Source organism: Podarcis vaucheri (assembly GCF_965113315.1).
Source record: "Podarcis vaucheri genome assembly, chromosome: Z".
Taxonomy (NCBI): Eukaryota; Metazoa; Chordata; class Lepidosauria; order Squamata; family Lacertidae; genus Podarcis; species Podarcis vaucheri.
Genome location: NC_138758.1, coordinates 26,229,247 through 26,256,798, shown reverse-complemented (window position 1 = coordinate 26,256,798; position 27,552 = coordinate 26,229,247). Strand labels below are relative to the sequence as shown.

Here is a 27,552-nt window from a genome sequence, read left to right as displayed (position 1 = left end):
AGACCCCTATTCCCCTCATGGAGTTACAAGTGGTTCAATCACCAATCCCTCTTCCCTGAGAACTTTGGGAACTGTAGCTCTATGATGGGAATAGCTTGGTGAGGGGTCTCCAAACAAAACTCAGCATCCTTAACAAACTATTGTCTCCAAAGTTGTTGCTTGTTTGTGGTAGGGAATCCATGACTATTTAAAGTGGAAGGATATTGCTTTAAATGTATGGAGTGGATGTGGCCTCTGCGGCAAAGTAAATACAAAAGATGAAAGGCTGAGTTTGGTTGCTGCTGTTGTTACACATGCACCCAAACAAGATCCTAATTCCAAACATACTGGGCCTAACTAACAAAGTAAAAGTGGGGCCTGAAGCAAAAATGTTATACGTAGTGTTTCCTCCCTCCCAAAGGAAGTTCCAGCCAACCATTCTCCCCAAGCAGGGCATGACCTCCCCCTACTACTTTCTGCTTATTTCCCTTCTGGGTCAATTGACATTCTGCATTCAATCACCACTGAACAGGCTCAGCCCTCAGGCTGCTTTGGGTAGAGGGATGTTTCCTCTTATTAGGTTCTTATTTCTAAAGATCAGTTGTATTCCTGAAAACCTTCAAGTTCCCCAGAAGCATGCTGATAGCTCCCTCTTGTTTCTCAGCAGTCCTGTTTCAGCAACATAACTGGCTGGCACTCGCCACCTGGGCTTGCTGTTAAGAGGAAGCTATACTCCTGTGTACAGTATCTGGCTCTCTTCTTTTCCTTGTACTGTATTGGCAGCTCTCCTCTCTGCCCCCCCCCTTTCTATTTTGTGACCTGTGTGGAGGCAAAGGGCACCTCTACAGAAGGCCATCTTTGTCCACAAACCCAGCGGTGTGGCCCTGCAACACCCCCTGAGATAATCCTGACAGGAAAAACAGAATTCCGACTCAGGGAAATCATAGGGAGAGAAACAATGCTTTCACCTTACAATAGATTACACGTTTGTGAAACAAACCCAAATATAAGCATATCTTATATACATATCATAGACATTAAAAACATTTCTAAATGTGAGGTAACTATACATACAGAAGAGAAGGATAATCTATAGACACCATAAATGGTGAAGCAAATTATGCCCATGGTAGACAGAAATTTGATGTAGGCCAATAATTTCACCTGTCTCAAGGTACAGTTAGAGACTGATAGTGGAATAACAGCATCAGCACCATATATTTATGACAACATCAGCTCCATACGTTTATACCACTTTAACAGCCATGGCTTTCCCCAAAGAACCATGGGAAATGTAGTTTTTTATGGGTACTGAGAGTTGTTAGGAGACCCCTATTCCCCTCACAGAGCAATAGCTCCTAGGGTAGTTTAATAATTAATCCCCCATCCCATGGGAATTGTAGCTCTTCAAGAGGAAAGGGGTCTCCTAACTACAGTTCTTGAGGGAAGTCATGAATCCTAAAGTGGTATAACAATACTTAAAATGTATAGTGTAGATATAGCCATAGATCAGAGCTTCCAAACTGTGTTGTGACACATTTGTTTGTTGGCTGCTGTGTGTACGTGCGTCACACGAAAGCTCCCTGCACTCCTTCTGGGACTGGAAATGGGTTAGTTTAACCTCCAGTTTGCTAGTAAAACTGAATTACTGTGTCACAAAATGATGATTGTCTAAAAAGTGTGTCACCATCATGAAAAGTTTGGAAAGCTCTGCCATAGATTCATAGAGTTGGTGAGAACTTTGTAATCTTATACTGTTCAACCTCCTGCTCAGTGCAGGGAAATAAGCACAAGGGCATCAACAACAACATAGCTGCCCAGCCTCTGCTTGAAGATATGTACTCAGAAGTTAGTCCCACTGAGTTCAATGGGGCTTACTCCCAGATCACTGAGTCTGCAGTCTGATTTTGTGCCACAGTAACAATGGTTTGTATATCGCATGCTAGTCCTAGTCAGAGTAGACCCAATGAAATTAATGGCCATGACTAGCTTATGTGTACTCTGAGTAGAAGTTACGCTGACTGCAACCCAATGTCCTTGTGATGACACTCCATATATCTGGACTTAAAGTTCCTTCAGTACACCAGTCAATTGCCCTCTAAGTAGAAGGGGTAATATCTTTTAAGCACCTCATTTCACTCACTTCACTGTGGTTCAGCCTATGTTTAGACTGTGCGACGTCAGACTGTAGTTGTGATGGTTACAGGATGGAGTGTTCCTTTTTAAAAAGTCTGCATAGAAATCTAGTAGGTTAGGGAGAAGGCTAAGCTAGAACGGTTTTCCCCATTACCTGCTAGCTTTCTGTGGACAGGAGTTTTATTATAATAATTTATATGTTAAGGGCACACCATCATTTGAATCCCGCATTGAGAATTCACCTAAAATCAGGATCCAGAATCTTCTTCATTCATTCATTCATAAAATACAAAAAGCTTTGTTGAACAAATTTCACAACTGGAAGTCAGGAATCAGGTGACTGTGATCTAAGGTAACAGTTCTTTCCAGATCTGCACTGGTACAATGAAGAGTTTAAGCCTCTTGAGTCCAGTTAGGAACTCAAGCTATTCTTGGACCAGCTATTCTAAAGCAGCCCAAATGGCAATAAGCATATTGATTATTTTAGGGCTCGCTTCAGCCTGTTCAGTGCAACAAAAAGTTTGGGAAAACTCTAGGCTATATATGGAAGGGAATAATGGAAGAAAGTCAAATGGATGGTCAGTCCGAATTTCCTCATTTTCTACTCTGATGTGTTGGATTTGGGATCATGCCATTTACAGGCCAGTTGTTGTGAGACCTACCTGGCGGACCCACAGGTCCTGGAGGCCCTGGAGGTCCAGGTGGGCCTTGGCCGCCAATCCCTGGAATCCCTGGAGGTCCTGGTAACCCAGGTTGGCCACGTAGCCCCGGGTCACCTGGAAAGAAAAATCCAGCAAATCAAATCTTTAAAAGGTTGCAAACATTTCAAGATGTAATTTCAACCAGTCTCAACGAAGCAGAACACTGATAGCTAATTACAGTTTCTCAATTTAAGATATGCCAAGTCATAGGTAGCACAACCCATAGTTTCCAAAACCACTGTTTCCAATACAGGTAACTTAGGGAACTGTAAACCAAGGTTTGTCAGGTCACCTATCACATCAAACCATGATTAAGCTCACAGGTGGCATTGAGTTGATCTATCTTAACAAAGACCGGACAGAAGTGCTTATGAGCACAACACTCCATAAGCACAGGAACACAGGAAGCTGCCTGATACAGTCTAATCACTGGCCCATCTAGTTCAGTATTGTCTGCACTGACTGGCAGCATAAAGTTAGCAGTATCTGTACCTTTAGGCCCTGGAGTTCCATCAAAACCTATCCGTCCTGGAAGGCCAGGGTTTCCTGGAAAGCCGGAATCACCTTTGGGACCTTGTGCTCCTTTGAAACCCGGTGGCCCAGGTGGTCCAGCTGGTCCTGGAACACCAAAACCACGGTCCCCCTTGCAACATAAGAAAGAGAGTCAAACAATAACTCAGAACATTATTGCTTTGTTCCTGTGGCTTTTATATTTATTGTGAACCCTTCTTGACTACAGTAACTACTGAAATGGGGTATAAGTATACATTTGACTTGATAATTCAGCTATCACACCAAGCAACAATTAATGTAGCCTAACTACATTCTTACATTATGTTTGATTTAGCAAACTATGGTTTGCAATTGGCCCGAAAGCCAGAAACTAGAGGCCATGCTTCAAAGTGAGTTTTCCAAACCATCACTTTTTATCATTGTGGCTTTTATGATGTCTAAATTAATAAAATATATTAATGGTTACTGCTGAACAACAGAAATATGAGTGCTGAGTAGATGGGAAAGGAAAGCAGACAAACAGGTCTAAACCATACTTTGTGGCAATATTTTTGTAAGTTCAAACCATGGTTTAACATTCTAAACTGTGGTTAATAGTACAAACTAAGGGTGTGCACTGACCACAAGATTTGATTCAGAGCCTAATTCAATACTTTGGAAACAGCCTTATTTGATCTGAAACACTTCAGAGGCTGTCCAATTTTATTCAGGGTCCAAATCTGAATTTTGATCCAGCAGAATGAGGTTTTGTGCTTCCCCTTTCACTATTATGGGGAAGAAGAAGAAAAAGTACACGGCTATAACTTTTTCTTTTACAGAAGTATATTATATTTGCCAGCACAGTAGTTTGTCTTGAGTGGGTAATGCATAGTAAATTACAGAGAAAGATGCAAAGGAATTTTACGTTGAACACCTTTAGCATTTGTGAGGTTCCCATTTGGTACCCAAGTGCCTGTTAGTTAATTCTGAACTCCCATTAACTGGAGGCAGTACTGAAGACTCCAACCACTAATCCCCTATCATACCTTGGGCAGGAGCAAACAAACAATCTTTTAGTACTTAACCATATAAGCATTATGAATGTAACTTATAGGACCAGGAAGTTTGACCATTCTTGCACTGTCAGAAAAGACCAACCCCACTGTTTTTATTGCATGCAATAGTTCTTCATAACATCCCAAGCAAATGGAGAGAACCCATTTACAGACCTTCTGTCCTGCTAATCCAGGAAGTCCAGGAGGTCCATCCTGACCTGCTCTTCCAGGGTTTCCTGGTACACCAGGAAGGCCTGGCAACCCAGGATATCCTAAAAGAACAAAGAAGAGGGTTTGGAGCTCACTACTACGAAGCATCAGCAATCTTCAAAAGGCATTCTGCAAGCTTCTGTTTTTGCCGTTTGTTAACACAATTTGACTGCTAAAGTTTTGACATTGCAGATGGATTAATAAGGTAAGATGCCTCTGAGTGCCAGTCACTGGGGAAGAACAGCTGGAGAGCGCTATTGCCCTTATTTACAGTTTACAGGCTTCCCATTGGGGCAGCAGATTGGCCACTCTGATAAACACAATGCTGGACCAAGATGGGCCTTTGGTCTGATCCAGCGGGGCTCTTGTGTTCTTAGGATCTTCTTGCTCAGTCCTTTCATATGATCGGATTCTCTCCCATATCCTGATTCTGCCGTTATCTCCAAATAGAACCAATCAGATATGATTAACCAGCTATTTATATCTAAAACATGGATTTAGACAAGTTGCTGTGGGGGCAGTTAACAATAAATCCCAACTTTTTCTAAACCTTCTCTCATTTCCTTTCTGAAAGGCCAGAATTTCCACAAAAATACAAACACACCAATTAAAAATTAAACACATGACTACTGAAGCAGACAAATTTGGTTTTTTTAACCCCACAGGGGAGTACAGTGGTACCTCGCAAGACGAATGCCTCGCAAGACGAAAAACGCGCAAGACGAAAGAGTTTTCCGTTTTTTGAGTCGTTCCGCAAGACGAATTTCCCTATGGGCTTGCTTCGCAAGACGAAACGTCTTGCGAGTTCTTGCAAGTTTGTTTCCTTTTTCTTAAAGCCACTAAGCCGTTAATAGCCGCTAAGCCGTTAATAGCCGCTAAGCCGCTAATAGCCGTGCTTCGCAAGACGAAAAAACCGCAAGACGAAGAGACTCGCGGAACGGATTAATTTCGTCTTGCGAGGCACCACTGTATCAGGTTTTTCTGATGTCTATGTTCCAAAAGCAATTTCTTCTGGAGAGTTCAGGGTGGCCTATGTAGCAGGACCTCTTTCATCATCACAAGAAGGTAGGTTATTGCTGGGAGAGGTCCAGGGTCACCCAGGGAGCTTTGCGGCTGGGCAAGGTTTTAAACCTAGCTCTCCACAGACTAACTATAGACATCTTGCCAGCACACCACCCTGGCATCATAGAATATGACAGAGACAAACCTTTGGGTCCTGGTGGGCCTGGAAGTCCAATGCCAGGTAATCCTGGATCCCCTTTTGAGCCTGGGATGCCTGGCAATCCAGGTGCCCCTGGCTGGCCAGGATCACCTGCAAACAGGAACAATTGAATTAGGGGAAAAAACCCACTACAAAAAATGTAAATAATAGTATTTCACTTGGAAAAAAAACAAATTTATTTACCTGGAAGGCCAACTTCACCATCTCTGCCTGGGGGGCCGGGGTTACCTGGAGATCCTGTTTCTGTGATAGTTTGTCCAGGTTCCCCTTTGGGCCCTAAAGGTAGATGTATAATAGCAAACATTTATAAATCAAAACCAACAACACGTGATAGATATCTATTGCAAGAGCATTCCACAGGACTGGGCTATTAACAATGAAGGCTCAGTTTCATATTGTCAAATCAACCTCACTGACTCACGGGACAACCAGTGATGCTCCTACAGATTATCTCAGTGATTGAGCTGGAATATAAGAGTTCAGGCAGTTGGTCCTTCAAGTATACAGGACTTAAGTTGCTTAAGGCTTTCTAAAGTTACTTCCCAAACTGATGTCTCCAGGCACCGGCCTGGGGTAATGTTGGAGTGGGAAGGAGCCACATTTTCCCACTGTGCACTTCCTTCCTTCATTAGCAGACTCACACCGATGCTGACAGTGCATGAATTAGGTTCATTTTACCCCAGCCGATGGTCTGAATCTCATCTACAGGTTACACATCATATCATCACCACAAATTCTCCCAGGTCTTTTAATTTACAACAGACATACATTTCTGGTATTTAACTTATTGTACCAAATTATTTCCCCATTACAGGTTTTATGCTGATTCTAAGTTGATTTTATGTTACTGTGTTTCTGCTGGCTTTTAGATAGCTTATGTGCTGATTTATATTTTTTGCAATTGCTTTTATTCCTTTGAACTGTATCCCATATTTTCTGAATGTTGTAAACTGCACAGAGAACCAAATTAATGGCAGTGTATAAATGTAAATAATAGCAGTAAGAATTATTGTTATTAGTAGTAGTAGTATCGGGCAATACATACATGTTCATTATCACCATCATCAATATCTTTCAGAAAGCTGTTTGTTCGTTATGCATTTTGACAAATTATTATAGTCTTTCTCACATGCGGTCGGAAGTGGCCCAGGCAACCCCAGCAACTCATTCTGCTGCACATGTAGACTAGAGGCATCCTGGATGTTGTGTTTACACTAGGTCAGACTATTTGCTATTGTCTACTCTGGCAACTGACTCTCCAGGGTCTCAGGCAGAAAAGAGTTTGTGCCATTATCTCCCACTGTATCCTTTTAACTAAGGTGTCAAGGAAGGATCAAGGAGCAGGTTTTTGTTAATGTTTAAATACAGTTGGGACACCATTTTTAAACAAGATGACAGTCTGAATCTTTTGAAACTGCACTGATTCTTTTGGTTTCTTGGAATTCCCAAGCACGGCTTTGTACAAGTGTTTATATAATTGTTTTAAAAGACAGCTTTGATCTTTCTCTTACCTGATGACACTATCTTGATATCATCTTTAGATAACTCAACTACAAAGGTTAAAAGAAGTCCCCAAGGTTTAAACAAGCTAAATGATGAGTTACAAAAAGTTTTGCGGCAACAACAGATCATCTCATGAAATTGATCATTTTAGAGTTCATTTTTTTTAGTGTTAGCAAGGATGGTCCCTGTTGAACCCAATGATGCAAACATTCCTTTTTGTGGTTTGGTCAAATAAGACAAAGAAACTTACCTGGACCTCCAGGGGCTCCTGAGCGCCCTGAAACACCCTGAACGCCCTTCTGGCCTGGGGGACCTTGGGGGCCAAATCCAGGAGATCCTGGAGGCCCTCGATCACCAGGAATACCGGGAATTCCTGGATCACCAGGAAGTCCCCTGTCCCCTTTGAAACTGATGCCACCCTAAAAGGACAAGGGGAAAGTTAGTAAAATGAGTTTGTAGCTCACTCCAACCCCCACCCCCAAACACTTGGATTGAACGAAGCTTTGGATTTGATATCCCGCTTTATCACTACCCGAAGGAGTCTCAAAGCGGCTATCTCCTTTCCCTTCCTCCCCCACAACACATACTCTGTGAGGTGAGTGGGGCTGAGAGACTTCAAAGAAGTGTGACTAGCCCAAGGTCACCCAGCAGCTGCATGTGGAGGAGCAGGGAATCAAACCTGGTTCACCAGATTATGAGTGCATAATGGAAATAGCCATTCTCTTCTTTGTCCCCACAATTTGGGGTGGGTGGGGCAGATTGCAATGTACAAAGCAATTGTAATCTTCAGTGACTTTCCTTAGGATTCAGATAAGAAGGACTAATATGGATGCAGACTCAGAGGAAATAAAATTAACACTTTTGTATTATCCATTAATGACACAGTTTAACATGTGTTTTATTAAATTTCTGTCCTGCCCTTCCTCCCAAAGAAGCTCAGGACTGTAAACAACAAAATAAGAAAAAATGCAATTCATATAAAGGAAATAACAAATATTTAGGCCCAATGGGAATAATATCATTAATTATTTATTTAACACAATTTATATACCACTTGATTGCAAAAAAACACAACACATCTAAGCTTTTTATAACATAATAACAGATTACAGTATTATTTGATTTAAGCCTTTCCGTAAGTGCTAGTACAGTGGTGCCTTGCAAGACGAAATTAATCCGTTCTGCGAGTCTCTTCGTCTTGCGGTTTTTTCGTCTTGCGAAGCACGGCTATTAGCGGCTTAGCGGCTATTAACGGCTTAGCGGCTTTAAGAAAAAGGAAACAAACTCGCAAGAACTCGCAAGACGTTTTGTCTTGCGAAGCAAGCCCGTAGGGAAATTCGTCTTGCGGAACGGCTCAAAAAACGGAAAACTCTTTCGTCTTGCGCATTTTTTGTCTTGCGAGGTACCACTGTACTAGAATTATTTTTCCTCTTTCAATATCAGCCACAAGGTGTGTGTGTGTGTAATCTGCTGTGGCAGATTATTTCTTTAGTTACTTCACCAAATTTGCACAAATCAGAGTTAAAAGCAAGTTAATGTGGGACCTTCTGCATGCAAAGCAGTGGCCCCCCACCACTGAGCAATGGCAGCTGTGGGTTGGCAGTAGGCTAAGATGCAAAAATGCCATTCAACTTGAAAGCGAATGGAGTCACACTGCAAGCACTGCCTTGGGGAATATGGCCCACCCGTGCATTTGAGAGGACATTATGCCAGTTTATCATGGTATGTAAAAGCTGCACCTATTAATGTTACTTCTTACCAGTGGAAGTTGGACCAATGGCGCACTGCCCCACCAACCACAGTCTGCACACAACCAGCCTCCACCTGCCTGACTTCCTACTTACAACCATGTCAGGAGGTGGCATCACCTGTCACCTTTTCCCTTCACACCATACATTTAACACAGTATGATGATGCTTTAAACAGTAGTGGCTTTCCCCAAAGATTTCTGGGAGCTGTAGTTTGTTAAGGGTGCTGAGTCATGTTAGAGGAGACCCCTATTTTCCTCACAATTCCCAGAGTTCCCTTTGAAAAGGTATTTATTGTCAAACCACTCTGATACTTATAGCTCGGGTATGGGGAATTGGGATCTCCAAAGAACTCTCAGCACTCTTAACAGCTCCTGGAATTTCTTAGGGGAAGCCACTGCTATTTAAAGTGGTGTCATAGTGCTTTAAACATATGGTGTAGAATGCAACCTCTACCCTCAGTGCTATCCTTGCAGAATTCATCTACAGGTGGATGGGAACAAAACTAGAATTAGCTGACTCTGCCAGTCATGGGGTTTGGCTCCACCTACTGTTGGCCTCCATGGCTTCCAACTTTCCAGTCGCATTGGGCCCCAGCCACCACTGAGGCTGCCAATATTGGGAGCCATCAGTAGACTGGCCAAGTACTCAATGACCATTGTGTTTTGTTAGCATTTAAAACACTCTCAAATTACACTTGGTCGAAATGGAAGTGCAATGGTTTCACATTCACTTACTGGCTCCCCCTTGGGCCCAGGAAGACCCGGCAGTCCATCTTGTCCACGAGATCCATCTAACCCAGGCAGACCTGGAGGGCCTGGGAAGCCAGGGTTCCCCTTCTCGCCTTTCAATCCAGGAAAAGCAAGAACATCACCTGGATCGCCTTTTGCACCGGGACGTCCAGGAGAGCCAGGAGGGCCGGGAAGACCCTAGATAAAGAATTTTAACTATTGCAGTAATTAGGATTGCACATATTTCCCCCTACTTTCTCCCTCTAACCCCATGCTCCCAACAAACAGCAATTAATGGTGCTTACTTGTGGTCCAACACTACCAATAAGGCCAGGGACTCCTTTATCACCTTTCGGCCCAGGAAAACCAATAGAACCTGATCATGAAAGGAGGGAGGGAAAAATCAGTGAGAGCAGCTAGAAAACGGCCTGCACATGACATGGGCAACGCAAATTGTTTAGTGTTCTTTGTGGATAGTATGTTAGAAGACTCCCAGAAAACCTCACAGGGGAATGATGCAATGCTAGTTGTAGTCACTACAAAGGCTATTTGACTGTTTCCTAGATTTAGTCCAGGGGATGATTTATGGCTAGTGGCAGTTAAGGGCAGATCCCAAACCCCTCCACTGCATGTGGTTCTTGGTCTGCTTTGCCCCATGATCTACCTTCCAATTAAACTGGGGGGACGGGGACGGGTTTAAAAACTTATTTCAGAATTTGTAGTTTGACAGATTTCAGTTGCCGTCTTTCCTTTTTAATAGGCTACCTATGCACATAAACACAGTGTGAAAAGGAAGATTGCATAACCCAGTTGCACATGTCCTAGGGGAGTGTAGAACACTCTGACTGGAGAGCCCTGGTAAAATCATCACCTCTCATTAGAAACTAGACCTGTCAGTCCCAAAACAGGTCTCACACTCCCTTCTCTCCACCCCTGGAGTTCTTCTTATATCTGTCTGAAGCACTCCTACTTTGGTTCTTTGTTGGGATGCATCCGGATATTTTGCATGCCTCTAGGGTGTGCATTGGTTAAATGACAGCACAAAAAGGGAGACCTGGTGCAATTGCATTGCCACCTCAAGATTCCTTTTTGAACTGTGATCAAATTAATGCACATCTGTGCAAAAAAGAAGAGAGAGAGAGACAGAGCAAAGATGCAAACCAAAAACTGGCGTACTTTGCATGCACAGTCGTCTGACCAATATAAAAAATGGAGGAAAGGCAATCTGAAAACACATGCCACTCTGGAAACAAGGTCAGATGATTTGGAATATCCAAATCCAGGATGAAATTCAGATGGAAAAAACCTCACAGATATCCTTAGTGGTGGTCTGCTTCCACAGTGGTGTACTACCATGGCACGTGGGAAGCATTGGTCCTGCTTCTGCTAGCAATCAAACTTACCGCAAGAAAAGGAAATAAGCTGTGGGACATTCAAATACCAAAAGGTATCTGTGAGCAGATGTACTAGAATATTAACCAGCTTGCCTGCTTTGTGCATAAATATGCCCACAAAGCATGTTCTCCTTCATGGAGAGCACGGGTTGTGGTGGGGTTAACCAGACACCCCCTGCTGCTGGGCAAGTTGGTTTTGGTTGGCCCAAAGTGTGATTGGACTCCTCAGGTTGCCGGGGAGGGTTTGATGTTGCCAATTTTGAGTGACAGCCTGAGTTGAATATATTTCCTGCGCGCAGCGTTGAGCTTCCTCTTTTCACTGCGTGCATCAGATCACCGGCCCACCCTCCCTAATTTTAGGGGGTTTGTTGCATTTTGACCTTGCTATGCCTGTCATGGGGTTGTCTGCTTTTGGGGCAGGGGCCTGGTAGGAATTTTGTCCATTTGGCTGATTGGCTGGTGCCATTTGGTTTTTGCCTACTGCGTAGCAAATCGTCACAACTTGTAAGGTTGCAGTTAGGCATTGGTTTTAGAAAAAAATGGTTGGTGGAGGGGTATGGATTGGGTGTGGCTGCCCCTCCAATGCTGTTGCTGCAAGGGTATTCCATTAAAGGAATCCAGGGGCTCACCATGCTTTTGTCTGCACCCCTGTAAAGGGGGATAGGGCCACGTAAGAGCCCCTGGGAGCGTTTGGGGAGAGGTGAGGGTCTGGTACCCAGCTCCATCTACTCCCCATAAAATGTTTTCCCTTACTGACTTTGCAGGCTTGTGGATGTCAGTTCTGTCCCTGAGCGGGGACAGATAGTTGTAACCAATGCCTAAACAACCACTCACATTGTTTGTATTTTAATAAAGTTGTGGCCAAAACTATGCCAAAAACCTTAAACAAAAATTATAGTGTGAAGTGTGAATTTATTTAGGGGTCGCTTGGGGACCTCGATACACAAACACTTATCCCCTAGCTACACACAGAATGTGTCATGGTTTTCCCAACACACATACACAGTTGTTGTTTAGAAAGCTGTTCATCACTGTAAAGCAAACAAATCAAAACATAGTCCTAAATCTGAATAATCAAAAGATGGATAAAGGCTGGAAACAGCCACTGTATACCTGGGCTTCCAGGTAAACCTGGTACTCCCTTCTCCCCTGGAGGGCCTGAAGTGCCAAATCCAATGCAGTTAAAACAGGTGTCTCCTTTATCACCTGGAAACAAAGACATAAATAAAGAGGTGAGTATCATTTCCTATGGGTATGAGTACATTTAAGTATTCAAATGCAGACTTCTTGTACATATTCGGCATGCACCGAAGAACTGGAGTAGCATAGAGAAGAACTGGAGTAGCAGTCTGTGCACTCATGGAAAAGCAATAGCTGTCTGGTACTCAGGCACAATAAATTAACTATGCACTGTTTCCTTAAGTACAGCTTAGTCTCAAACTCCACCTTCCCTGCTTCCACACTTCCCTTGAAATAAGAGAAACCCTGCTCCAAGTGTGAGTAAAGTACCCTGCAGGACAGATCAACACAACTCTGCTTAATAGCTCTGGTTTCTTACAAATACGTACCTGCAGAAAGCCTGAATTAGCAGTCAAAGTTCAACAGAAAACACTAGATACTTATGTAGACATTGAGATATCTTGCAAGATCTCACTACAAAACAGCAATCAAAACTTTACAGCCAATGGATACAGTCTGTGATATAAAATGTCTCCCCTAGATCTACCACATTCAGTCATCACATCCACATACAAAACAAGCTTTAAAACTGCTGATGCTTGTTCCAATTCACATCGTTTGGTGGTGGAATAAGCTCTAAAAACAGTGGACAGGATACAAAGATGAAAAGGGGGAGGGGCAAATCAAGTTCCTGGCCTGTATCACATTTATGTCTATTCCATTCTGTTTCTGCATTAATCTTAGATTTTTAAAAAATCGGCATATTTTTTAAATATTAAATAGGATTTTCTGTTAACCATTTCTGAATGTATTTTGATGGCCTTTAAAAGCCAAAAACTACATTGGAGCATTTAGTTATCCAGTGGATAACTAAATTCCTATCGGTGCATCCTGAAGCATGTCTAGATGAAACTAGTTTAGTGACCTCCAGAAGGCTTTAGATATGCCTTTGTCAAACAGTCCCACCCACCCAAAGAAATCACATGGATAACTCTTTGGAAACTACTTGGAATTTCAGAAGAAGTCTGTAATATGATGGTGGGTGGAGAGAAGTTAAACTGGGATTGGACCAGTGGAATATCCTTACATGAACCTAAACCACTATTTGGATCACAGCCTATGAAATACAAGTAAAAAAATCAATGGCATTGTGGGAACCCACCTTTCTGGCCTCTCTCCCCCGTAAATCCTTGTTCTCCTGGGAGTCCTGGGGTGCCAGGGGGTCCTCGCTCACAGAGTCTGTCAACTGAAAGGAAAAGCAAATGCAGTTCAATAACTAAGAGAACTTATGGGTAGATGAGCCAAAGCTCAGTAAGTTTGCTCCATCTTCCATCCACCCATGTAAGACTGACAAGCTACTTAGGAAGCTGGTTCTTCTAGCTCAGTATTGTCTACACAGATTGGCAGCAGCTTTCCTGGGTTTCAGACACGAGTGTTTCCCAGTCCTACCTGGAGTTGGTAGGGATTGAATTCATGAGCCATCTAAAAGCTTTGAGACTGCGTGTATTGAAGACCCAGCTAGTCATTCCTCAAATGAAGAGCATTTTAGCCACTGATTTATAGACAAAAAAACATTACTTACTGGGTGGAATGGTAGTTCCAGGGGGGCCAGGGGGCCCAGGGGGGCCAGGTAAGCCTCGTTGTCCATCATTTCCAGGTGGCCCTGGTATTGGGATTCCAGGAAGGCCTTGATCCCCCTTCTGTCCTCTCTCACCGGGAAAACCAGGAGTACCAGGAGAGCCAACACTTGGAATTCCTGCAATGAGAAAAGATCTCAGCATCTTTGTAATTCAAAATTAGGACGCTTTTAGAGGGAAGCAAAGGGAAACCAACCAGGCAATGAAGAAAAGCATCTTTTTTTGCAAGTTGCTCTATCAAGAGGCAACTATTTAAAATGGGCACTCCCAACAAGGGCTAGCAAGTAAGAGTTTCAGGTACATGGAAAGCATTTGGGTTGTACAGGTGTGAAATCTCACAGCTAAACACAAGAAATTCAAGCTGTATAAGAGAGAGAATGAAACACACCTGTGGGTGGTGAAAGATACATATAAAAGATCAACTTGGGAATGAGAGGGTTTCTACAAATACCTCTATGTAAAGACTTTTGGTTATTATAATATACTTAAAATCAACTCTGGGTTTTCTTTCCGCCCCCTGGTTTTGCCCAACAGACAAGGAAAAGAGCCAAACTGCATGTGATATATAACATCAATAATAAATAATCATAACCATCAGAGAGGCCAAGGTAAAGTAGGTGTGTGTCTTTACATCTAGGTAAAGGTACCCCTGCCCGTACGGGCCAGTCTTGACAGACTCTAGGGTTGTGCGTTCATCTCACTCTAGAGGCCGGGAGCTGGTGCCGTCCGCAGACACTTCCAGGTCACATGGCCGTTTACCTATTTATCTACTTGCACTTTAAGGGTGCTTTCGAACTGCTAGGTGGGCAGGAGCTGGGACCGAAAGATGGGAGCTTACCCCGCCACGGGGATTCGAACCGCCGACCATACGATCGGCAAGTCCTAGGCACTGTGGTTTTACCCACAGCGCCACCCGCGTCCCCCTGTCTTTGCATCTAATGCAGCATAATTATAACCAAGGGGTCTCTGCATTATGGGGACACTACATCATAGAAAAGCAGTTAGGAAATTACAACATAAGCAGAAGTAAAGCAAGGCATATTGGGCATGCCTGGGCAACATAGTGCTTTATATGTCAGGTGCGAATGCGGTCAAAGTAAGCACAGGAGAGAAGAAAGAAGGACATATCAGAACCTTTGTTTTTGTTATTTATTCCTTGATGCATTATTTTGTATTCTCTACTCTGTCAGTTCTGTTATAGCTGTAGCTTAAATACTTTAAAATCGCTTGCAATTGTCTGATTTATCACTACGGGCCTGGATGGTGAGAAGATTCCAGTAGATCCCAGGTTTTTACCTTTAAGCAGGGCAGTGGGATCCTTGCAGGAGAGTGCTGGTGTCACATTATAAAATATCTCAAAACAAACAAACAGAATTCCTACTAGGGATGATGGGCAACTGATTTGGTCGAATCCAGAACAAAATAGGGTGCAAATCCAAATCAGCCCTGATTCCTGAACTGGCTTTGGGGAGAAGTCGCTTCGTGTGTGTTTGGTCCTAATGCTCCGGACACTCAAGGGTCTTACCTGGCGAACCTGGTAGGCCAGGTGGCCCCTGTTGGCCTGGATATCCACGTTCTCCTTTGTCTCCAGGGATTCCCGGCAACCCTTTACTACCTTTTGGTCCCACCGTTGCTCCAGTATCTGGCCTTAGAATTGCCTGGAATATTCCATTAAAAGAAAGCTACACACACAGAAAAGGATAGAGATTCTATCAAGCTAAATTAGTACTTAGTTATGTTTCACGGAGGCTGGGAGCAAACCAGTGGAGATCATGGTGTATTGTGAAAACTGGAATCATTTTTTAGCATACTGGGATAGATATTTACAAAGGGATGGTTCCTGCAAAGAGATAATATGTCATCTTCAAAATATCTGTAAGTATTATTAATTTTAAGACCATGCTCATTTTCAAAAAAAGCTGTGTATTGGTATATATTTGTAAGGGTTTTTTGGCGGGGGGTGGTGTTGGTAGCCGATGTAATATACAGTCATACCTCAGGTTGAATGTGCTTCAGGTTGAGCGCGTTTGGGTTGAGCTCCATGGCAACCCGGAAGTAACGGACCGTGTTACTTCCGGGTTTTGCCGTTCACGCATGCACAGATGCTCAAAATGACGTCACACACATGCACGGAAGTGGCAAAACGCGACCCACACAAATGCGCCGTCGCATCTTACATTCCATTCAGGATGCGAATGTTCCATTCAGGATGTGGAACAGATCCCGTTTGCATCCCAAGGTACCACTGTATAATACCACTTTGCAACATTTTACAATTACAACACAAAACATTAAAAATAAGTGAATTAAATGAACATAATCAACATGCCACAGAGGAACTTAAGGGAGGGAGGAAACAGAATGAATGGGCAGAAACTTACATGTCCAGGAGGACCAGGAGGACCAGCATCACCTTTACTGCCCTGCCCAAAAAAAAATTCAGCAGGTTTAATAGGGAAGCAGGGCCACTCACTTGACTATGCTAAGAAACAAGCTCCACCAAGCCCCCGCAGAATCATAGAGATGGAAGGGACCACAATGGTCACCTAGTCCAACCCCCTGCAATACAGGAATCTTTTGCCCAACATGGGGCTTGAACCCACAACACCGACTGAGCTATCAAGGCATGTATCCTTAAGCTGATGCTATTCCATCAAGCTAAAACAGAGAGAGCCAAAGGAGGTAGGGCTTGCTAAGAACACAGTACAGTGGTATCTCGGGTTAAGAACGTAATTCGTTCCGGAGGTCCGTTCTTAACCTGAGGTACCACTTTAGCTAATGGGGCCTCCCGCTGCCGCCGCATGATTTCTGTTCTCATCCTGAAGCAAAGTTCTTAACCTGAAGCACTATTTCTGGGTTAGCGGCGTCTATAACCTGAAGCATATGTAACCCAAGGTACCACTGTAACTTTTACCTCCTCTTCTCTTTGAACTGCTTCCATTTTCTTGCCATTTTAAGAACTTTGCATCGAAGAAATGGATTAATTTCCCCCCTCCTCCCTATCAACTAATTTTCATTTTGTATCATGCCCTTTATATCACTGGTTCTCAAACTTTCCGCCCTCCGCAGACCATTCAAAAATAGTCAAGGGTCTTCTTGGCAGACCACTTAGCCTAGAGACCTTCCCCTGACTTTTGCGAGCTATGGCTTTATTCCTCTGAGGAAGGCAGAGCCTCCCTCTGTCATTTCTGGTCCATCCCACAAACCTTCCACACAGACCACAAGGACCTGGGAATGATGAGGTAGCCACTGAAGCCACTCTGGAGAGACGCTTTCGCAAGCTACCTGAACAAAACTTTCAAACCACTGCTGATCCCCGGACCACACCTTGGGAGCCTATTTTAGATTGCGAGCCAACTAGAAGAGTTCTTTTTGGCTCCAGAGCGGGGTGAAAATACTCCAGACAAACAAATAAAATGAGCTTTCCGTGTTGCAAAACATACTCACTTTCTCTCCATCTCTTCCTGGAAAACCAGGAATACCACGACCTCCAGGCAAACCCTATGATGGAGAAAGAAGGAATCAATCCTCCAAAAACTTAAAACTGTGAAAGGTCATTATAGAAGGAAGAAAAATGTAACAGACTCACAGGCAAGCCAGGTTGACCCGATTCTCCGTCCTTGCCAGGTTTCCCCTTTAAAATACAAATGTGTATTGAAAAAGCAACCAAGCATTTTAGGAAGCACAAATATGCTACTGACATTGTGCTGTTCATACCACTTGCTAAGATAATATGAAAAATGTCTCTCCAGCATGACTTTCTGGAAGAATACCAGCAGGCAGGCAACCCCCATAGTAAGCATGGGTAATTAAAACAAGGACCAAAGATGACAATGACAGGAGTAAAAAGCACAGCAAACAGATGATGGCATGAATTCTTAGGGCAATGTAACAGACCAACAAACTTAGGCTCTATGTGGGTGTTTGGATTTATACAGTACAATGGGTTTTTAATCTTATTTTTATGAAATAAAAATTTGTAATTGTTTTCATTCAGACCACACCTCCTTTTCCTCTTGGTATGCCTTATTATTGACTTCATAAATCACAGAGCTGTACCCTATATTACATCTTCTTTACAACTGTGACAACCTATCCTTTTAAAAAAACCCACCAACCTATGTTTTCTTTAATTTCTTCTTCTTTTTGCAGATTGTTTGTTATTAAAATTCAATTTTAAAAATTCAGAAAAGAAAATACTCCCAGGCTGATTCTGTAATATTTATTGATCTTCCTTTTCTGCAAATTACAGGAAGATTTTTTTGGGGGGGATTCTCAAAGTCCTTTTGATAAAGTAGAAAGCATAGTGTGGCCAAAGAAATTATTAAAAAACTGGCTTTCTAAAACAACAAAAACAAAAGGCAAGGGGGGAACTAGTGAATTTCTCAAAAAAAAGAAAAAGAAAAGAAAAGAAGTGTTTTGAATATAAACAGTGGCATCTTGCGCACTGAGCTGTAGAAAAGGCACCCACAGCGCTACCATATACCTTCCCCACGACAAAGGAATTAAGATTGTCATGTTTGTTTTCGGATGGAAATTATGAGCAATAAATCACTTGCATTCCCAAGATGTGCTAAATTTACAACTCATTCTTGACAGCTGACAGAATCCACAAGGATAGCAGTTTTTTTGGGGGGTTCTAAGATTTTCTTACTACCATGTGTCTGATAAGAAAATAAATTAACAGTGGCTAAAGCTGCTTGTGTCAATATGTATTAAAATATTGCTGATGAACACGCTTCAGGAGAAAAAAAAGAAAGATTCCTTGGAATAACTTTACAACATATGGAAATCACACTCTAAGGAGTGGTTGCAAAGCCAGTGCTCACAGAGTGGTTTCCATGTTTTGTAAAGTTAATGCTTTGTAAACATGGGCTTTGCAGCCACTTCTTACTATTTCAGCTCTTTGGGAGACAGTTTTGTGGAGTCTGTTAATGTTTCTTGTTATAATTTAAATATCTAAGCTTCATGTGACAGAGTCTAATGCCTGTGAGTTCTGTGAATGCTTCAACAATCCTTTTATGTGGATTCTGTATTTATTGGATTTGAAATTGTGTTTTTATATACTTTTTATTGTTTCTGTTTTAATGTTAAATCACCTGAGGATGTTTCGTGGTCAGAGATTTGGAAATGAAATTAATAAATGTATTTACATCTTCTGGTCTGCCATGACTGGATGTGACTTATCTGTAGGCCCCAGCCACTCACTGAATCAGGCATCAACACCTCCTTCTCCCCCAAATAATGAGCCTTTGGAGGAATGCGATCTGCTGGCCCAGGTGATCAGGTTTTTCTCTGTTAATAGTTGCCACTGTCCACTCCAAGGATAGAACAGGAATCAGTCCAGATTAAATTAAACCCAGAATAAAAAACCTGCATTCTGGTGTGTGCCATCAATGAGGCCCTTTCTTGTCCAGGGAAAACCACTGACCAACCCACTATCTTAGCGGACCATAGGAGAAAGGAAAATTTCTTACCCAGTATTTGGTGACCAAACCTGAATCCCCAAAGTTATACAAGGTCTGGAAAGATAAACGTTGAGTTCAAAGAAGTTACTTACCCTTTTGCCTGGTTCTCCTTGCTCACCTTTTTCACCTTTTCCACCACCGGGAAGACCCTGGAAAAAAGGAAGCACAGCGTCAGCACCCGTGACAACAAAGATGTTTAGTGCACTTTGCTATGATTTCAAAAATGACTCAGAAAGGAACTGACTTACAGGAGGACCTGGAAACCCAGGGGGACCTGTGGGGCCTCGGTCACCTGGAACGCCCTGTCAAGCATTGGGGAAGAGAGAGAAAGACGATATAGTTGAAAACAAATCACTGCCCTTGTGGACTTAATATTTCGCTCCCATCTAAGGTACAATGCCCCAGCAGGATTTATTTGTTTTCATTTGCTTTTCTATTACAGTTCTTCATTGGTATATTAACATTAGTACGGCAACTGTTGCATAAAAAAAAATGATAAGAAAAGAAAAAAGAAAGAAAACTTAATTTCATATATTTCCCTTCCACTCCTATCCCTGGTTTCCTCTCTATACCCAACCTATCTGTGTATTCTTGTTCTAAATTTTCCTCTCTCCTCCTCTTTATCTCATGTTATAATTTGCGCTGCTGAATTATGAGTATCCTGCTAGATTGATTGTCTTATTATGCTCCAGCAGACTTTACAGGCATCTGCTATGTGAGGCAGGCTGGGTCGCTCTTTCCTGATACACCTCTCCCCTCACTCAGCAGAAGCCAACAACAAAAGCAAGCAAAAACCCCACCCAAATTTTTAAAAATTAAAAACAGTTAAAACAGTTAAAACAATTGTAGCAGCAGCCCCGCCTCTGCTATGTAGCTAGTACTGCAGACAAGAGATGTAGATTTGCTGCAGATGCAGAGATCACAGGAGTTAGTAGGTGGTCAAGCCTGCATTTTGGGCTGCACAAAGTATGTTTGGAGGAAGTGCAAGCAAATGGGCAGGCAGCAAAGGCAGGGGCATTTACACTCTCCTCCAGACAATGGGCCGGATGGGATGGGGGAGTGTGGTACAGTGTGACCCACTGATGCAAACCAGAGCAACCCATGAAGGTTGGCTGAAGGAAGAATGCCTGTGGAACCACCTTCCTCTCACTTACCTGATCACCTTTCTGAAACTCTACATCATTTGTTCTTTTCTGTTCGCCAAGCTGCCCTGGGGGTCCCGGGGGTCCTTGGAGTCCCTGCTCACCCTAATTCCCGCAGGAGACAACAAGGCACATTAACATCATTAGGTCACTCTCATAGAAGCAGTACCAAGAATGAGCAGAATCAAAGCCCAATCTCCACTTCCATGCCCCACACTTACCTTTTCTCCTTTTGGCCCTTGGAAGTTCAAGCCCATGTTGCCCTAAAAGGAATTTGAAATGATAAGAAGAAGAAGACAAACCCTAAGTACATGAGACTGAATGCAAACAACCAAACAAGGACAAACACTGTTAAAATATACTATACCTTAGGACCCGGTAGTCCTGGGGGGCCGGGAGGACCCTGAAAATGACAAACACGGCAGTCAATCTCCAGGACTACTTCTGTAACCCCACAAGATAAATCCATGCTGGCCTTCTGAGAAATAGAGCATTGGCTCTGTTGTTGCTATTTATTTATTTATTTATTTATTGTTTCTTTTCTTTCTTTTATAGTGACAAATAAATAAATCAGGGGAAGGGGAGAAAAGAAAAACTCCACCCCAGGTTTATCACTTGGAATATACTTAATTGTAATGGAAGAGAAAGGGGTACTCCAGGAGAGGGCTGCATCTGCTCACAGGCAACATTTGGGGAGGGGGTGCACTTATTACACCCACTTATCTCTCCTCTCCAGTTTTCCCCACCACAAGGGAAACAGGAAGAGATATTGGAGGCAAGTTATCCAAATCACCACACTGCACTTGCTTTCCAAACTTCAATTCGAAACCTACTTTTAGGTGTCATTTCCCATTCCTGTTTGAAGAGTCAGCATGAACTATAGTTGGCTAATTCATATATCATGGTAAACTGTGGTTTGCACTAAACAAGAAACTCAAAGCCAAGCCACATATGGAAAGGGAGCGACATGAGCCCACAGCTTGCTCCTGATCACGTATATACACCGCAAAGGAAACATAGTTGTCTAGAGATCAAATCTCAGTGGCCTGGTTCAAGCAATCCTTCAACCATAGTTTAGAACATGGTTTGAATTGTGCCACTGATATTCGATCCCTAGACTAGAATGCTTTGCAAGTGATGTGCATATGAGAAAGATTAGCCTGTTTCGGAAGAAGGCAAGTGGGATTCTAAATTCTGTATTTACTATACTCATATAACATAACAGTGCAAGAGCTATTTTTCTGCAAATATGATCCCCAGACAACTCCAGGGATATGTGCATAAGGGAGCCATATGGGTCGGGTCAAAGGTATGGTTCTTTCACATGCAAAACTCCATACATCGGGATATAAACCCCTGCTCCCCAGGAAATTGTTACAGTGCACCCTGATGCAAACATGGACCTGTCGTGATGACCAGGACAAGAGAAAGGGGCACAGGCCATAGACCTGGGCAACCTGTTTGCCCCCACCACTTCTGAAACCGCAAGTTGGGCAGCTATAAGCACTTTTCTTTCACCATCTACACATTCTGCAAGCCAGATGGAGGTCATCAAGGAAACGTACCAGCAAACCTGGGGGCCCAGGAGGACCAATAGGGCCCTGTGTTCCAGTGGGACCTGCGGGGCCCTGGAACAAAAGAAGAAAAGAAAGAGTCAAACTGTGGGCAAGAGGAAACCCACAGCAAACTCCAGAGCAGGTGTGAGAGACTTGTTGCCTTCCAAATCCAATTCCCACCAGTCCCAGCAAGCACAGCCTGTTAAGTTGTGGGTGAACATATCAGACGACACAGCGATTCTTCAAACAGCTCTTGTTTATTCACACGCCAGAACAGAACTGAACTGAAGGGTTCAGCCAGCCTGCTTATATAGAGCTCCACTAGAATGCAACAGTAACCACTTTCTGTAACTATCAAATCACTGAACATCACTTTCGATCCCTTATTTGCATATGTGGACCTGAACTATCTACAGTATCCCCCTGCTGGCCCAGGGTGAGAACTTCAGTACATAACACAGCCAATGGTCAGGAGTTGAAGTCCCTTCAACGTCTGGAGGGCAGGGCTGCCTACCCTTGCTATGTACTTCTGCAGCTATCTCTCACTTGCATTTCAGAAAACAGTGTTTACAATTCCCTCCCTTCCATTGTGACCAGTGATAATGGCTCCATCAGAGCTCTCCCCTTAGGAACCTCAGCTGCTTGCTCCTCATTTGTCTGCGTTTCTATTGTGTAGCAGGGAGAGGGTGGCATAGAGCACACTCCTCAGGGAGGAGAGCCTCTGGTTTATTTATTATTATTATCAGGGCCGGTGGATATCTGGTTTTCACCAGCTAAATGTCGCAATATACTGATATATCACGATGTCTGAAATAAGGATGGAGGTATGTAGAAGCGTTGTCTGGCTCCACAGTTTTTCCTGCATTATGATTTTTGCATAGCACACACATCACGATTCACAATATATATATATTGTGGGGTCAAAAATTATGAAACCCAATATCATGATATGGACTTCAAACTGGTTGTGGACAAAGTATCGTCCAGTCCTGTTACATATTTTACTGCCTTATACCCCCCCCCCTTTCTCGCTCTCCAAGGAGTTTTGGGTGGTGTAAGCAGTTCTTCCCCTCCCAAGTTTATCCTCAACACAGCCTTGTAAGGTATCTGAAGAAGTGTGCATGCACACGAAAGCTCATACCAAGAACTAACTTAGTTGGTCTTTAAGGTGCTACTGGAAGGAATTTTTTTATCTTGCAAGGTAGGTTAGGCTGAGGGATAATGAATGGCTCAATGTCACCCAGTGAACTTCATGGATGAGTGTGGATTTGAATCCTGGCCTCCCAGTGTCAAAGCCCAACACTCTAATCACTGCACCACATTGCTGTTCACACTGGAGAGGAGAGGTTTAGAAAGGCTTTGACTTCTTCAGCTCACACAGAAACAAATCAATGGGACGAACCAATTGCACTGGTGTTTTGACCCCTGCTCAATTCAAAGAACAGACCCACTAAAAATAAGCCACCGATCTGGGAGACAAACAGAGCTTCCTGATGTGCTTGTACTGATGCTGGGCACAAAACTGTGGAACTGTGAGAGAATCAGATAGCAGGACGAAACAGTAAGGCAATTGTTAGGACAAACTGCAAACAAAGCTGTTTTTTCTTTTGGAACCAACTTCCCTGGATCTCATTGTTTCCGAACAGAAACCTGTGAACTCCATTTCTGAACATGCACTCTCTTCTGCCCATGAACTCAACAGTGTTTGCAGCACAGCCCCAGAAGCTCAGTTTGGCAATAAACACACTTACAACACACACTTTGATCTAAATAAGAGCCTGATTTTCTGGTTAAACAGCCCTATGGATAACTTTCTGTAGCTCCCAGCTGCCACCTGGTGGCTCCTTCACACAACTGCAGCTTGAAAGCAGATTCCAAAACAGTACGTAATAGAAAAATGTAAATCTGGGGACCCATAAAGTTTGGTTTTACATTCAAAACAGTCCCGAGTTAATTTTAACACACCATAAACATATTACAAATTAAAATGGAACAGTATAAATTGCAATAAATAAATAATGTACAACTAGTACAGTACGTTTTTCTAGAACTTTGTTAGTCCAGTACATAGCATACTGTATTTTGCTATAAAGACATTGCTCAGTTGTCTACCCTTTCTGATCATTGCCATGTTAGTTAATTTAACCGTGTAAACTATGTCCCAACTCCCAACTCTTACAAGCCTATCTGCAATTGCAGAGATTCTCCCACAGCCACCAGTCATGTGTGCAGAAGTTAAAAGATGTACTATCTTTTTGTTATCATTAGATAAAAAATAACCAAACAATTCAATTAATGAGTTTATGTATTTTCTTTTTCTTTTGTATTTTCTTTTGTTGTAAATATGTATGTTTTCTAATTTGTACTTAATAAAAAAATATTTTAAAAAATAATGAGTTTAATGGTAGTTTGAAGCCTGTTATTATTTCAGTTTGTTTATTATGTGTACCCAAAAAGTTCACACAAAAGTACACACAAAACCTATACCTGTATTTATTGCTCTGAATATTCAGCACTTATTACTAACACTGTCATAAATGCAATTAATGGTGTGGTGCTTACTTTTTTTTTTTTTTTACACAGGCAAGACATCATAAAGTGACATCTTCATCAACTTACTGGTAGTCCTGGTAGTCCTGGAAATCCTGGATCACCCTTTTGTCCTGGCTGCAAAGATGTCAGTATCTCACCTGGCTCCCCCTAAAAGGAAAAAAGAAAGAAATTTGGAGTAAGAAAGGAATACTCAAACATATTATAAGAGAGCTAGATCAGAAACATTTATGTCTCAAGGAGACAATGTCTTTCTTATAGGAGCTTAACTGTGCAAAAGAAACCTTCCAACCATTTTTTTTACTTAGAAATTTCCCTGTGGGAACTCATTCATAATATTTTTCTGACCAATGATTTGAAGTATACAGGGGTTGTGTTCAAAAGTTGTGGCTAAACCATAGTTCAGTAGGACAAAAACAAGCTGAAGCAAGCTTCAGGCTTGAACCCTCTTCCCTCGCATCTCCTACTCTGCTGCTGTCACATGGAAGAGACGGTTTAGTTACCGGTACATTTGAATCCCAAATTGTGGTCAGTCGTAACTATGGTTTGCTGAAACAAGCCACCATCAAAAATCATAGATTGAAGTTGGCTTGTTTCAAACAAATCGTAATTAAGATCAACCACAATCTGTCCAATTCAGGTGATATAGAATCATAGAGTTGTAGAGTTGGAAGGGACTCCAAGGGTCACCTAGTCCAACCCCTGTGATGAAGAAATGTCAGCTAAAGAATGACAGATGGCCATCCAACCTCTGCTTAAAAACCTCCATTTAAGGAGAGTCCACAACCTCCTGAGGGAGATTGTTCCACTGTCCAAAAGCTCTTCCTGACCTCCTAGTCAGAATCTCCTTTCTTGTAACTTGAGCTATTGGTTCGAGCCCTACCCTCCAGAGAACGGAAAAACCCATGTTTGTTCCCTCTTCCAAGTGACAGCCCTTGAGATATTTGAATTTGGCTATCATATCTCCTCTCACTCTCCTCTTTTCCAGACTAAACATCCCCAGCTCCTTCAACTGCTCCTCATAAGGCTTGCTTTCCAGGCTCTTGATCATCTTGGTTGCCCTTCTTTGCACATGTTCCAGGTTGTCAACATCCTTAAGTTGTGGTGCTCAGAACTAGACACAGAATTCCAGGTGTGGTCTGACCAAGGCAGAATAGAATGCTACTGTTACTTCCCTTGAGCTGGACACTATAATTCTGTTGATGCAGCCTAGAATAGTGTTAGCTTATTTTGCTGCTGCATCACACAGTGATTCACACTGTTGACTCATGTTAAACTTGTGGTCCACCAGACACCTAGATCCTGTTCACATGTACTGCTAGTAAGCCAGGTGTCTGCCACCTGATATTTGCACATCTGGTTCTTCCTGCCTAAGTGAAGAACCTTACATTTGTCCCTACTGAAATTCATTTTCTTAGCTTTTGTAAAGTTACAGTTTATCACAACCAGAAGCAAAAGCTTTCCAAATCCTCCTTGCAAGAGGCTAAGGCTTGCTGTGGCTCATTCTCATCAAACTAAACAGGCTTCCCCAATATTGTCCCTTCCGTGAGTTTTGCACTGCATTTTCCTCCATCACTGAGCATTGACCATGTTGGTTACACATTCTTTTCTGCAATGCTAAGTTCAGGTTATGAGACGCGGGTGGTGCTGTGGGTTAAACTTTGCCAATCAGAAGGTCGGTGGTTCGAATCCCCGTGACGGGGTGAGCTCCCATTGCTCGGTCCCTGCTCCTGTCAACATCGCAGTTCGAAAGCACGCCAAAGTGCAAGTAGATAAATAAGTACCACTCCGGAGTGGAAGCGGTGTTTCCGTGTGCTGCTCTGGTTCGCCAGAAGCGGTTTAGTCATGCTGGCCACATGACCCGGAAGCTGTACGCCAGCTCCCTCGGCCAATAAAGCAAGATGAGCGCCGCAACCCCAGGGTCGGTCACGACTGGACCTCATGGTCAGGGGTCCCTTTACCTTTCTAAGTTCAGGTTCTGTGATACTTTTTGCACTATAGAAATCATTGTTGTGGCCCAACACCCATGTTATAAGCTCTTTTGAACAAAACTGTGGTCACCCCATAAATTCAGTGTCAGGGAACTGACATCGGAGGAAAGGGAAGTGGTAAGGCTCCCAGAGACTGGGAGAGAGTCAACAGCCAAAGCAGGGACCAGCAGGGGGAGCGCGGGGTCTCTGGAGGAGGATCTCAGTAATGCTGAGAGAGACGCAGCAGCCCAGGCAGGAAGCAGCAGGGGAGAGAAAGGGGTGAGAGACACTTCGAGCGAAAATAGCGGGGAGGTGTCAGAAGCAACTGCAGGGAGACCCATACTTCGCCGGAAGCTGCCACGTCGTGAGTCCAGGAGACGCGTTTCCGTTAAGGAACTTCTTTGCTGGAAGCGCTTCCGCAGACAGCCACTGTCAGACTCTACTAGTGACTAGAGCAGACATGTCTGAGGAGCTCTGTCACACACAGAGGTTTGTGGGGTCGCACAAACTCTGAAGGGGCACAATTTTAAGCACAAGCAGCTAACCATCCCCTGACAGCAGTCTGACAGTCTCTGTACGCTGCCTGTGCAGGAGAAAGCATCATGAGCAACCCAGTCGGAACCGGAGACGCAGGGGTTGGAGCTGGTCCAAGCTTGGAAGAAAGGTATCAAGCTCTGGAGGTCCAACTTGCGCTGCAGACGGCGAGGCTCGAGGAGAGAAGGGCTCAGGATGCTGACAAAAAGGGGAGAACCACTCAGTTCCCCAGAAAGGTACCAGGATTGGTGCAGAAGTTTGGGGGGGACCCCAAGGATTACCATGCCTTTAGGACTGAGATGCAATATGCTCTGAATGTGCAGTTTGATGAGTTCCCTGATGAGG

The 27,552-nt window shown here is 43.2% G+C and overlaps 1 protein-coding gene across 1 annotated transcript in view; it reads right to left on the bottom strand.

Moving 5' to 3' along the window:
* Positions 1-27,552, bottom strand: part of COL4A5 (collagen type IV alpha 5 chain) — a 142,052-nt gene that overhangs the window by 44,728 nt on the left and 69,772 nt on the right. The window contains exons 9-30 of the mRNA XM_082208644.1: positions 24,773-24,853; positions 22,163-22,225; positions 20,965-21,000; positions 20,819-20,860; positions 20,610-20,702; positions 19,704-19,757; positions 19,548-19,604; positions 17,577-17,621; positions 17,435-17,488; positions 16,369-16,410; positions 15,513-15,645; positions 13,933-14,106; positions 13,513-13,596; positions 12,285-12,377; positions 10,083-10,153; positions 9,784-9,975; positions 7,549-7,717; positions 5,979-6,071; positions 5,781-5,885; positions 4,538-4,635; positions 3,309-3,459; positions 2,778-2,891 (exon numbers count right to left, since the gene is read on the bottom strand). Of these exons, the coding sequence (XP_082064770.1) occupies positions 2,778-2,891; positions 3,309-3,459; positions 4,538-4,635; positions 5,781-5,885; positions 5,979-6,071; positions 7,549-7,717; positions 9,784-9,975; positions 10,083-10,153; positions 12,285-12,377; positions 13,513-13,596; positions 13,933-14,106; positions 15,513-15,645; positions 16,369-16,410; positions 17,435-17,488; positions 17,577-17,621; positions 19,548-19,604; positions 19,704-19,757; positions 20,610-20,702; positions 20,819-20,860; positions 20,965-21,000; positions 22,163-22,225; positions 24,773-24,853 (2,044 nt within the window). The remainder of the gene's footprint in view (positions 1-2,777; positions 2,892-3,308; positions 3,460-4,537; positions 4,636-5,780; positions 5,886-5,978; positions 6,072-7,548; positions 7,718-9,783; positions 9,976-10,082; positions 10,154-12,284; positions 12,378-13,512; positions 13,597-13,932; positions 14,107-15,512; positions 15,646-16,368; positions 16,411-17,434; positions 17,489-17,576; positions 17,622-19,547; positions 19,605-19,703; positions 19,758-20,609; positions 20,703-20,818; positions 20,861-20,964; positions 21,001-22,162; positions 22,226-24,772; positions 24,854-27,552) is intronic.